General features: G+C 49.6%; 1 protein-coding gene across 14 annotated transcripts in view; it reads right to left on the bottom strand.

The window, feature by feature from the left end:
• Window positions 1–13,008, bottom strand: part of TMEM164 (transmembrane protein 164) — a 160,869-nt gene extending 147,861 nt beyond the window's left edge. For 6 of the 14 annotated variants that reach the window (XM_082377476.1, XM_082377488.1, XM_082377487.1 and 3 more), the window contains exons 1-2: window positions 12,478–12,575; window positions 11,475–12,144 (exon numbers count right to left, since the gene is read on the bottom strand). In XM_082377476.1, the coding sequence (XP_082233602.1) occupies window positions 11,475–11,864 (390 nt within the window). In that variant the 5' untranslated portion in view covers window positions 11,865–12,144; window positions 12,478–12,575. Of the gene's footprint in view, window positions 1–11,474; window positions 12,145–12,455; window positions 12,576–12,866 lie in introns of those variants that run through there. The other 8 variants (XM_082377479.1, XM_082377480.1, XM_082377481.1 and 5 more) reach the window with 8 other exon arrangements.
• Between the last annotated feature and the right edge of the window lie 324 nt (window positions 13,009–13,332).

Genomic DNA, 13,332 nt, shown 5'->3' with positions numbered 1-13,332 from the left:
CTCAAGTGCCTGGGACGTAAAAAAGGAAACTCTTGACAAATGCAAAGCGACAAGGAACAAGTGGTGATACGAAGGAGACCCTTTGGTACAGTCTCCCCTAATTTCTCAGGGTTGCTCTTTGTTTTAGGAAGGCCCTCCAAGCCAGCTCCAACCAGGGAACCAGGATTATTACATTATTAAAACATGACCTTAACCTAAGGAACTGCCTATTTACACACAATGCTTGGGAACATGCCTGGGGGTCTTCCAATGGCCTTGCTGGGTGGGGTAGGGCACTCCAACCCCAAGGCTGTGAAATCACATGACCCAGGCCTTGGCCCTGGAAGGCTACACTTAATTAAAGGGGGCCTCCCTTTAGTGACTCGTGGCTGAGGTCCCAGTTCTGAAAGAGTAGCTGGCCTTCAAAACTGAGACAGGTTTCCCATATCCGGGAGATACTGAATTGTCTTTTTTTTTTGGTCCATTTGCTGACATGTCAGGCAAAGCACTGGTCTACTTTTAACCTGCCTTTCTCCTAGGAGCTCTGGGAGCAGTCCTTTGTCCTCCAATAATTTCTTAACCCTGGGAACAGGCGGCACTTGAGCAAGTTGCACTCCCCTCGGTCAAAAGAAATTAATGAAAAAGGAAAAAGTAAATCCACGCACCTGTCTCTGCCCACCCCCAAACCACTCCTTTCCTACTTCTGTCATGTACTCGTTGGTTTCCTAGGCTACCAATCTCAAGATAGCTGGCACCAGAGAGCCAGCCCATTGATGAAGAGCAGCAGTAATTAAGCCCAGAGGTCCCTGGAAAGCCAAGCTTCCTACCAATGACAGCCATCCTCCAAATGCTTCAGAAAGGGCTGGGTGATTTACAGTAACTTCCAAATTCCCCACAAAACTGTCCTTAGGCCTCCAACAGTCGAGCCACCCTGCCCTGCAGAGATTATGTGGGTGCCTACCACATGAAACAAAGATGCCAGGGAAGCTTCTCTTGGGTGAGATTTTTTTTTGGGGGGGGGTGAGATTCTTAAAGCTGCCTTCCTGTATCTAATCTCTATCATCTTATGCCAGCATCAGGCATCCAAGCTCACAGCAGCAGCAGCCATAATAAGGATAACGAAGCTCGTGATCATCATCACACATCACATCACAGCAAAAAATTTATTGACTGTCTACTATCTTAAGTGCTTTATTAGTATTGTCTCATTTTTTCTCATTTAATTCTTAAAACAGCTCTGCAGGGTAGGTATAATTATTATTCCATTTTACAAATGTGGAAACTAGGGGTTGGAGAGGTTAAGTAACTTGCCCAGGGCTACACAGTTAGTGGTAGGATTTGAACCCAGGCCTTTACCACCCTAGAGTCGGCTTTTACCCAGTGTGCCTTGAAATATATTGTACTGCTACTACTACAATAGTCCCTTGCTATCCGCAGGGGATTGGTTCCAGGACCCACCACGGATACCGAAATCTGTGGATGCTCAAGTCCCTTGTATAAAATGGTGTAGTATTTGCATGTAACCTCGCACATGCTCCTACACACTTTAAATCATCTCTAGATGACTTATAATACCTAATACAATGTAAATGCTATGTAAATAGTTGGAAATACAATGTAAAAGAAACGTAAATAGTCGCCAGTGCACAGCAAATTCAAGTTTTGAGTTTTCAAACTTTCTGGAATTTTTTTTTCCTAAATATTTTCAATCTGTAGTTGGTTGAATCTGCAGAAGTAGAACCCATGGTTACAGATGGCCAACTGTACTATGAAAAACTGCTCACATTTATTGAGTGCTGACAATGAGCCAGAACTTCTGCTAAATGCTTGATTTAAATTATTTCATTTAATCCTCGCAACAGCCCTATTAGGTAGGTCCTATTATTACTCCCATTTTACAGATGAGTGAAACTGAAGTTGATAACAGTTAAGTAACATGCTTAAGGTCACATGATGATGGAGCTCAAATACATACCCAGGAAATATGGTCCAAAAGCTCAATCCACTAAGCTGAGTTTGCATTAGGAAAATGAGGCATTTCTAGTGCCCTACTTAACTTAGCCAGGATCCTTGCTGTGTCCCAGTCCAAACCTACTGGGTCCCAGTGAGAGCTTCACAAGTAAATGCCAATGAGGAAACCTGTCTAGCCCTTCCATGTACATGCCAGCAGCTTGGACCTGACAAGTCTAGGAAAAGAGAAGCAAGACCCTTTCTAGACCCTTTCTCTCCTAGCCAATTTCCCCTAACTTGATTTCTGAAGAAAGCACCTCATGTCCAGCAGCCTCTGCTAATACTCTGCCCAGAACATCTAATAAGTGTTTACCCAGGGGCTCCCAGAGCCGTAGTTAAGGGCCTTAATGTGCAACCTGGCTCTGTGCCTTATTTAATCAGCACCTGAATGAAATGTCTCTTTGCTAGCAACAGGCTGAGCACAGAGTCTTTCTGCAAACACAGCTGGTCGACTGGCAAAGGCGATTCTATTCACAGGCAAAATACACCCTGAGTTTACACCACCACTGATGTGCGATGGAGACAGGGAGACTGGAGGCACCCGGATGGAATTAGAATGGGCTCATGCCTCCTTTCTCCTCCAGATAATCCCGCTTCTCGCTCTTCTACCCACCTAAACACCTGCCCACAGGACACGGCTCGAACTGTTCCCGCCCAACAGGCCAGTCCTCTCTAACCTCCCGTCTATTCCCGCAGAGCCACAGGCCCAGGACCGGACTCATCCTACCCTTCCTCCTCTGGCATTTGCTCCAACAGCTACTGTTAAGGAAGCACAGCCAACGGAGAGATCCCCCCAACCCTCCCCTTCAGGATCTCGGGCTCGCAACAGGTCTGCGTCCCTTGACACACCATACGCTGACGGACATGCAAGCCATATGCCCTATTTAGCTGGCAGCTCTTTCCCAGGGAAAGAGCTCAGTAAACAGAGAGGACCATACCCAGAAGAGGAGGAATCCTCCCCAGGCCTTCAGATTTAAATCTGCTGCATCCAAGCACCCTGGAGGGAGACTTACCCTGGGGGTCCAGCAAGTAGGGTAGCAAGACACTGATAACCCCAGTTCTCGGGGGGATGGTGGGGTGTGGAGCAGGAGGGAGGCCAAAAACTGGGTAAGGAACACGGGAAAGGCCACCTGCTCAAAAACACTGGGACACACCCCACCATTTAGAGTAAGGGTAACGAGGCCCTTTTAAAAATTCCTGCCCTCCCCCAGCCCAGTTGAGTCTATGAGCCATTCGCACTTCAGTGTGAACCTCCTAAATGGAACTGATTTCTTCCTGATTTCCTGGGCAATATGACCTCCTCTGACGAAACGGGTATTTTGAAATGTATCAATACAAGGGGTTGATTCGGAGCTTTGAGCACTCTGGAAAGAGGCAAACCTGGATGGAGTGAGTCGGGGGGAAAGACTTGGAAACAGGGAAGAGAACAGAAAAGAGAAAGGTAGGATAGCATCACATTTCATCAGTTCTGCTGTGGAATCCGTGGGGACAGCGAGCACCCCATGAGCCGCTAAAAATCATCTTCTGGTCACAGGTGGGATGCCTGCTATCTCACTTCCTGTATTTAATGTCAGCTCACTCTCATCAGTGTTCTGTGTGTCTGTCCTTGACCGTGTGAGCCCTCCTTGGGACAGCACAGAGAACACAATTCTCTATCTCACAAGCCCCCTATCAAGGATTCGTAGGCAACTGCAGCTGTCTTATCAACGGGCCAGAAATGACAGAGCATTCCTTGGTTTGCCAAGGGAGAAATATGAAAAAATATCTTCCCCTGATAATAACAATTGAATGACTCCAGGTAAGAGTTGAGAAGCTTTCCTGTGAAACAGGAAGCAACTCTGGGCCTTTATATGTATTGTTTCCTATGCCTGGAATCCCCTTCCTTCCTGCAACACCCCTTCCTTCCTACTCATTCATTCACACATGTTTACTGAGCACCTACTATGTGGCAGGCCCTGTCCGAGGCGCTAGAATAGAAAACAAGGGCCCCTGCTCTCAAGGAGCTAACATGCCTCCTTTGTGAGTCAAATGTCACCTCTTCTAGGAAGCTTTCCTTAATTGCACTAGGAAAAAAAAAAGACCCTCTGTCCTCTATGCTTTGTTCAAATCTGTTACCGTACATGTCATGTTGTAAATTAGTTGATCTTCTTTCTTGCCTGTGTCATCTCAACTGTGAGCAACATGAAGGCAAAGAATGTTTCTTATTTATCTTTGAATCTCCAGTGCCTGGCACAATGTTTGACACACAATAGGCACTGGATAAATGTTTGCTGAATGGATACATGAATGAATACATTCCCATGAGCATTTAAAACAAAAGCCCTGCACATAGAAAATTAGCATGCAATAACTCTGTGTCAGTATTTCCTCTCGTTAGTTCCCAAAAATCTCAGACACTGGAAGGATGGGAAGGGAGTGTAGAAGGGCTGGAAGGTGTCAAAGGAGGCCTGGCCGAAATCCTCCACCGACGTAACCCCTAGGGACCCAACAAGCCACTGGAACTCTAAAGCTACCTTAAAATCCACCTCACAGTAACTCGGAGCCCTCAACCTCTCATTTCAGCCACATTATTTAACATCCACACAAATACTGAGGTACTACCAGAAGACTAAACGCCCGCCCAAAGGCCACCAGATTCACACCAGTCAGGAGGAGCATTTGAACCGACATCCCACCTCATACTTTAGCCGCTAGATAATGTCTCTCCAAGTGGGGTCCAATGCTCACCAGCATCAGAATCACTCGGGAGCTTGTAATAAATGCAGATTCCCATCCTCACCCTATAGGGCCTAGACCTACTCAGACTCCCTGAGTAGAGAGCCAGGCATCTGCATTAGAACAAGCTTCCAAGGGAATTTTTCACGAAGAAAGTTCGAGAAGCACTGCACTCCACACCCATAGTCTCCTCAGGTCCACTCATCCAGTGACTGGCAGAAGATGCTCTCAACTTAACAAAAGATATGAAAGACCATGGATCTCCATGGGGGGTGGGGAATCCTTTCACAATGTATACGTACATCAAATCATCATGTTGTGCACTTGAAATATCTTACAATTTTCTTTGTCAATTATACCTCACAAAGCTGAAAAAAAAATAAAGTAAAAAAAAAGATATGAAAGACCAGAAGTTGAGAAGCCTGGCTCTTCTTGCAGAGGGTGTTTCAGTGACTATGATGACAGTGAGCTACCTACTGAGAAATACAAAAGGGGAGAGAAAGAGATGGAAAGTGAGTCACCAGACTAATAACGTTTTTTTTAATGTGTCTGATATTAAAGAAGGAAAAGAAGAAAGTAGACACTTCCAGATGTCGAACCAAGGGATTTCAGACGAAGATCCAACAGCGTAATTTCCTCACAGCAATGAAAGGGAGCAGATACTTGGGGCAGAGAATGGCTGCAGTTCCTAATAACCAGCTCTTTGTGATGGAACCAAAAGATGTGTGAGCTGGAGGCAAAACCACCTCTCTCCTCTGGCTATTTCAAAAAACAGACAGGAGATTCTCTTAATGGGTACAGGAGACATAGGAACAGTGCCCAGGAGACCTCAAGGGAACACAGACAGAACCACCAGAGGGAAAATGAAAAAGGGGAAGAAAACAGTCAGTCAGTCAGCCAGCATTATCCAGGCACACATTAAAAAATTAATGTGCATGTATTGTATTAAGCTCTGCAGGGAGTTACAGAGGGAAGAAAAAAAAAAAAAGACACTACTCCTTTCCTTAAAGAAAAGTGTTTACGCTAATGGTGGAGAATGAACAAACATGCAAAAACAAGCAACCCAGTCGAACACTCACTGAATTACCTACGTGTATACAAAGGCATATGTTAAAGAGCCAAATAGTCTGAGGAATATTCAGAGGGTCAGGAAAGGAGGACAAAAGCTGTTACTGGAATGAGTGGAATAAGTGTGGAGTCAAGGTCAACTGGAAAGTTTCACAGAGGAGACTCTTCAGGAGGATCTGCAGAGGGGAGGAACTCACGACAGACCCCACGAAGACAGCGATGAAGGAGACACATCTATGGCAAAGGGACAAAAATCCAGGGATCCTGTGGATCACCCCGAGTAGGAGCCAGCCACATACTGTTACTTAATAGCAAGCTCCACGCTGGGTTGTAATAACAAGTGCATGGTGAGAAAAGGCTGAGAAGGAAAGCTTTCCTCTCCGCTGGGTGTAGGCTGGACCTCTGGTCACAGCACCCAGTTTTATAGGTTGTGCATGAGAAGGGTATGCAGGCACGGGCAAGGATCCAGAGAAAAGCAACAGAAATGATTAGAGGAATGGATTCTAATAGCTATCAAGAAAGGTGAAAAGGTGTTGAGGTTTGTCAGTTTCTGAGCCGGAGGTAAAAATCTATTGGTCATCGTCCAGCTCTGACCAGCTGTACCTGGAATCTCTGTTTAAGTGACCACAGAGTTATTCAGAGGATTAAAATGCTTTGTTTCCATGTGGCCCATTTCACGAAGAAGATGGAGATAGGAAAAGGTTAAACAATTTGCTCAAGTTCCCTAGCAAGCCACGAGCAAAACTAGCATCGTAATTTTAAATCCCAGGGCTGTCTGTGGGTTGTTTAATCCACCAATCCACACCACTTCCCTTTATAATGGACAGCACCCCCCACCAAAGACTGTAATTATGAAAGATGGAAAAATTCTCTGCAATTTCCTTGGGGGAAAAATAAAACAAACTAAAAAGGAATGTCATGCCTCACCGCTGAGGCCCATATAAACATTATCCCCTTGTGTCCCCCTGGACTGATGACACAGGACACGGTCCATCTGATAACCCGTCAGCAGATGGCTGGATCCCTCATTGTACCCATTCCCCACCGACGTCAATTGCAAGCAGGAGCAGTTATCAGCGCTCCAGACAACAGATGGGGATGAGGAGGTGTGGTTGGTCTGAAGTCAAGGAGGCGGGGGACAAAAAGCCTAGCTCTCAAATCTATCATGTTTTCTCTAAAACAAATCCATCACAGAGCAAATGGAATACACCCATGTATATCCCGTGAGTTCCAAAAGGTGTCACAAAAAGCTCAGGGCCATTTTGAATATGTGCCATTCTACGCTTTCAGCAAAGAGGGAAGAAGTAGGAAAATAAACAGTGAGCCAAAAGCAGGTTAGCCATATTTGGTGGAAGTCAGCCTTCTAATATATCGTAAAGACAGAAAAATAAAATAGCAATGGCAACTCTAAAAAAAGGATGGGGCTCACTAGGTATTACAGGCTAAAAACCAGAGGCTTGGCGCTCCGGGGTCAATAGCATCAATTATTATTTGGCAAATGTCCAGCTGAGATCCAGCCTGCCTTATGCACAGAGACACGGAGGGTTAAACACCATATGCTGTGTGCCCCACTCAGTTCAGCGCCCAATCAGGAGATATTGACACAGACACATACAGAACCAACCGGAAGTGGACAATTAGACAAGACATCCAAAATTTGATCTTTTCGTTAAGTTCCTAAGACAGAGACAATATAACTGGATGCAAAGGAGATAAAAGGCCACCAGTCTTTATGGACACAATCAGTCAAATTGTCCGGCATTTTAACTCTTCTGCTAAGAACTTGTAGATTTTCGGACTTAAATAGCTATGAGAATCTCTTCCTGCTAAAGCCCCAATTCCCACTGTGGCAGCTCGGTTCTAAAGCCACCTCTGCTACTAACTTGCTGGGTGATTTTTTTGGTAAACAGCATAATCAGTCAGTAAATTCATTCCCTGTAACCCATACCTGCCAAAATAATATGCACAAGGGGACTAGCCACACTTGAAGAAATACTTACTGGTGTAATGGGTAAACACCACTGATATTCAGCAAGGGGTTTAATAACAGTGCGTTAATCCTGGCGCTTGCTGATCCCGAGAACACTCAAGCATCACCGGCTTGAGTTCAGATGTGAGAAGGTGCTGCTGTAATCATACAAACCTCCGCCAGACCCCAGTTCCAGGGCCCTTGAGATATCAGATGAGGCCAAAAAGAAACCAGACAGCAGGAATATTAATCAAGAACAGAACTCAGATACAAGAACTGCCCTTCCTTATGCTTCTCAAGCTGGCGGTCACCCAAAGGCAGCATGGCTATGATGAGGGTCTGTGTAACGAGGCCTTGGAAATAAATATTTTACAGACTGAAAAATGGGAGATGAGGAGACTAACCACTTTCCCTCCAACTCTTCCATTTCCTGGCCTAAAGCAATACTGTCCTTGTTACAAACTTACACTGGCTCTGAGGAACAAGGCCTTTCTGTAAAGCCATAATTGAGTCGGCCTGTTGAGAGACACACATCAGAAATGTCTCTGCTAAGCTCCCGCTTTCATTTCAGCTAATGTCTCCCTTTCCTTATTGGGACCTCTGAACTCCACAGAATTCACTGCCATAATATGGCCTAACTCAGCTAATTCACTTGCCAAAGCATTTCTTTGTACTCAACATCTCCCCCGTGGAATACACACAGTCACAGGAAACATTTTAACAACCTCTCTCCAGGCTCAAGCTCATCTAGCGTAACCCTAAAGAAGAGAATGCATGTGAAAGTGTCTTATAAACAGTTAAGAGCTAGATAAATGTAAAGTATTACTAACCATACTTACTATCATTAGTCATTGCTGTAACCGAGTCAGAAAATTGTTTCCAACCATCTGTTGTTAAATTTCTTTTAAGGACTCACATCAACTTTTAAAAATCCATACGTCCCTGCTTCCCAGGAAGAGCCACAGGTAAGGTATGGAATGTTGGATTCATCACAGGCTAAGTCCCCCACTAGGCCGGAAGTTACTATTTAAATGACACAAAGCAGTGACTTAGGAGTAAAGGACAAAGCAGGACAATCCTGCTCTGGCTCAAGAATTCCTTAGTCTGACTCTGTTCTTTGTCCCCACCCTCTAGCTTCGGAGTTTAAGCTAATCACAGGACAACAGCAAAAGCACAAGTAACAGGAATCAGTCCATAGTTCCCCAAACATCTATCTCTCTGCAGCTGTCAGCCCCGAGAGCCAACATCATCTACGTGTGTCCCTAAGGGTGGCCTGGTCAGGTGTACTTTACTGGGAAGACACAGGGAGCAAAAGATGAACGAAGATGAGAAGATGAACAAGGCCACCTGAAATCGGAAAGGAGGCCAAAAGCATTTCTAGAATAGCTCTCTGTGGCGTCCCCGGCCTCTGCTTATGGAGAAAAGAATCACAGAACATAGGCTGTCAAGAGCTAGGAATGCAACTCTGCCTCGTTTTGCAGCTGGGAGAACTGAGACCCAGGAAAAGTACTTTCCCCAAAGTCACACAACTAATTAATGCCAGAACGAAGTCTCCAGCGCCTTCTAAAAGCCTCTAAAACCCTCTGCACTAAAAACCGTGGTGCTGGACTTCCCTGGTGGCACAGTGATTAAGAATTCGCCTGCCAATGCAGGGGACACGGGTTCGAGACCTGGTCCGGGAAGATCCCACATGCCGTGGAGCAACTAAGCCCGTGCACCACAACTACTGAGCCTGCACTCTAGAGCCCACGAGCCACAACTACTGAGCCCGCGTGCCACAACTACTGAAGCCCACGCACCTAGAGCCCATGCTCCACAACAAGAGAAGCCACCGCAGTGAGAAGCCCGCGCACCACAACGAAGAGTAGCCCCCGCTCGCCACAACTAGAGGAAAGCCCACGCGCAGCAACGAAGACCCAACACCGCCCTAAATAAATAAATAAATAAATAACTTTATTTTTAAAAAAACATGGTGCTGCCAGGTTTGATGTAATCACACCAGCAGCAGCCCCAGTCAGGCTGAATTTAGTTCTTTGTTGACCTTCTACGTATGTGGTTGTCAGAGGCCTAAAGACCCCTTTGTAGAAAAGGCACCCTCTGACCCTCACCACCTGCCATCCAAAAAAAAGCTCTCCTGTCCCAAGAGCCTCACATAGCAGCGGCTGAGATGCGTTGTTTCCTTTCATTAACAAAAAGCCCATTCATCAAAAAAAAAGAAAGAAAGAGGACAGGCTCAAATTTACACAGAAGGTCTAGCTGGGAGAGCCCTGGGTTTCCTGTGAATGGCATCACTTCCCAAGACGCCCTCTTTGGAAAATGCTACCCACTCCAACCCTGCTGGACGCTTATAGCCATCCCATCAATAAGAGCTGCTTTATTCCAAAGCTGTCTTCACCTCCTTGCCACATCTGCAAGACTGGAAGGGGTTTGTGGCCATTCACATTTTACAGGCTGGGAAACTGAGGCCAGGAATCTGCCATCAAAGGAGTACCTAGAACACAGAGCTAGCAAGCATGCCAGCCACAAGTAGGCGGCGCCATGCCGATCAGCATCGGCCTCTCCCCAGAGACTGCCCTGCCATTCCTCAACCCCAAAGAGGGTGGATTACCTTTCCAACCCGGAAAGCTAATTCATCTTTTGGCTGCAGGCCAGTGACCTCCCATCCCTGGGCTCCACCGGGCCTTTAAAATGGAGATAAGCATCTCGACCTCCTGCCCCACACAGGGTTATCACAAGGCTCCTGAGAATAACCTTCTACAAATATAAAAGCAATAAAGATGCTAATGACAGGTTTCAAAACTGTCCCTGGATAAAACACACCAGGTTTTCCACAGCCTGAAATCTAAAAAGGAGTTTTTTTCCCTTTCTCCTCTTCCTCCTCCTCCATGATTTTATAGTTTTAGAACATCTCTCTACACAGGCTGAGCACAGAAAGACAGTCTCGCTCTTGGTCCTCACCCAGATTATTTTTATGTATCTGGCAACTTTCCTTTTCAATCTCATTTGTTTTTCTTAGCGCCACTAATGGGAGGTAAAGAAATCAGCTGTCTGGGCACCCCTGGACCGTGACCTCAGGAGAGAGAATAAGAGCGGTAAGATGGAGAGGTTTGCAGGAAATAAATACCCTCTCACCATGGACAGAGGAAAGTTGATGAGTCTGCCTGGGGTCGGCTTCAGAGTGCAGTTAGTAGGAGCTTGGTGTTGCTCCAACAAACACCTCAGAACTCAAAGGCAGACCTCACCCTAAGAGCGTAAACTCCCAAATGAAAGAGTCATTAAGAGAAACCCGTAAAAGGATTTCCCCAAAGTACGACAGTGGAGACCAGTAACCTTATGTGACCACCTCCAGGAAAGAAGGTCACCAGGCCTCTGGGAAATTAACTGTGGCAGCAGTAATGGGGGGACTGGGCCATGGTCCCCCACTGGTGATTCAGAAAGGGCACCTGGCTGGGGCTGGACTTCCTGCTTGTGAAAGACCAGGGCAGGCCTGGGAGGGGAGGGGCCGCGGCCTGAGTGCTCGTCTTTCCTAGTGCCCGTCACGCATTGTGCAGAGGTAGAAGAGAGCCAAATCTGAAATCCGCACACAAAGCGCCTCGTTGGAAAATCAGTTGTGAGGGTCCCACTTCCCGCAGGGATGAGGTGGTGCTCTACCCTGCCAAGTGTCCTGAGCACACAAATGACTCTGATGGCTGAGGCTGCCCGGGGTGGGGTGGGGGGAAGTCAACAGACTCACATGCATCATGGTGACCAGGTGACAGGGGTTGAGCAGGTAGATGACGGTCTTGGTGGCGAACTTAAAGCCCACCTCCACCCCGAAGGTCAGGCACAGGGCTACTAAGAGCAGATTCTTGCTCAGGCTCTCTTTGCCTTCCTCTGGCCGCTGGGTCACCTGCTCTGGCTGGCAGCCACGGCCACCCCTACCGTCCTCCTTCGTCTGCCTCAGGATGTACCGCAGGGCCACCAGGATCTCCAACAGGGCCAGGGTCAGGACCACCACACTTTCCAGCAGCCGCTGCTGCCAAGAGAGGAAGGCAGCACAGTCGGGGCCCCCATTGCCTGCAAAGCTGGGGTCCACGCCCCCATAGAGCCAGTCCAGGAGACTTTGGTAGCTATACCGGGACATGATGCAAAGTGGTTCCCCTCGACCACCGTGCAGGAAGCAAGAGCGAGATGGAACACAAGCCCAGAGGGTGGCCCGGGTGGTGGGACATGTACGGAGGGCACACCCCCGCACCCGCACCCCCCTCCGGACACCAGGGCACCTAGAGCAGGGGACGGGAAGCTACACGCGAGGCCCGGGGCAAAGTGCTGGCTCTAACTTGTCCCCACGGCTGTCTGGGGAGCCCCCCGCGCTTCTCCAGTGGCCACCAACGAGGCAGGGTGGAAACGAGCCGTTGGCCAATCTAAAAGGAAGGAGAGGAAAAAAAAAAAAGGTCTCAAAGAGGCAATTGCATCGGGAATTTACGAGGCGGGGAGGGGTAACTAGCGAGGGAAGAAAAGGAGAACAGGGGCAGTGGCGAAGCAAGCAGGGGTCACGGGAAGTCGGAGGCCGGGAGGGTCAGGGAGAGGGCCGAGGGGACCCGGCAGCGCGGCGGGAGCGAACCGGGGGCGACGGCGAGGGGACACGCGGAGGCCAGGAGGGGAGCTGGCGGGGCCGGGCAGGCGGGGAGGGCGACGGGGCTGGCGGGGACGCCGGACTCCTCGTCTCACGCACTCGCCACAGGGGGATCGCTTACTCCTGCAACCGCGTGGCCGTCTCTGCCCCCAGCGAGCAACTTCGCCGCCGACTGGCCCCTCCGAGCCAATTTAGAGCCGTCCCTGTCCAGCCTCCCGCCCCCGGGTACACCCCCGAGCCCCCAGCTCCACCCCCCGGCTCAGACGCCCGCCCTCCGGGCAGCACCTCCCCCAGCCCGCGGCCCGCCCGGGACCTGCCCGCCTCGCGCGGGAGCGGCGGGAGGAAGCCGGGAGGGAGGGAGGGAGAGAGGGAGGGAAGGCGGGCGGGAGGCCGGGCCAGCCGGGGGCTGGGCTCCGGCCGGCCCCCTCCCTCCATCCCGGCGCCGCATCTTCCCGCGCCTCCCTCCCGGCCCCAGGAACTGATAGCCGCGCCCTTCGGGGCTCCACTCACCGGCAGTCGGCCTGCGGCCCCGGCTGGGCGCCCGCTTGGATCCCCGCGCTCCCCGCGCCCCGGCACTTGGCTCCCCCGGCGGCCGCCGCGCACGGCTCCTCCTCCCCGTCTTCCTCCCCCTGCAGCCGCCGCGCTTGCTTCCTCCTTCTTCCCCTCCCTCTCTCCTCCCCCTCCCGTCCGGCTCGGCCCCTCGGCCCCCCCACCACCCTCGGGCTGCGGCCGCCCCGCCTCGCCTCCTCCCCTCTCCGGCCTCCCTCTTTCCCCCTGCCGCTCCCACCCTTCACACCTCCCACCCTCCCTCTTTGCGCGTCTCCCTCCCCCCCCTCCCCCGGGCTCAATCCCCGCCTCCTTCCTCTCCTCCCCGGCCTGCCTCGCGTTCTCACTCGCCGAGCCTGCACGCGTGCACGGCCACCTTCTTGCACCACCGTCTACGGAATTCGCCTCCTTCGCGAAGCCGTTTGCACCC

This window comes from Balaenoptera borealis (genome assembly GCF_965194805.1).
Source record: "Balaenoptera borealis genome assembly, chromosome: X".
Taxonomy (NCBI): domain Eukaryota; kingdom Metazoa; phylum Chordata; class Mammalia; order Artiodactyla; family Balaenopteridae; genus Balaenoptera; species Balaenoptera borealis.
The sequence above is the reverse complement of the archived record's forward strand: the minus strand, read 5'-3'. Positions and strand labels throughout refer to the sequence as shown.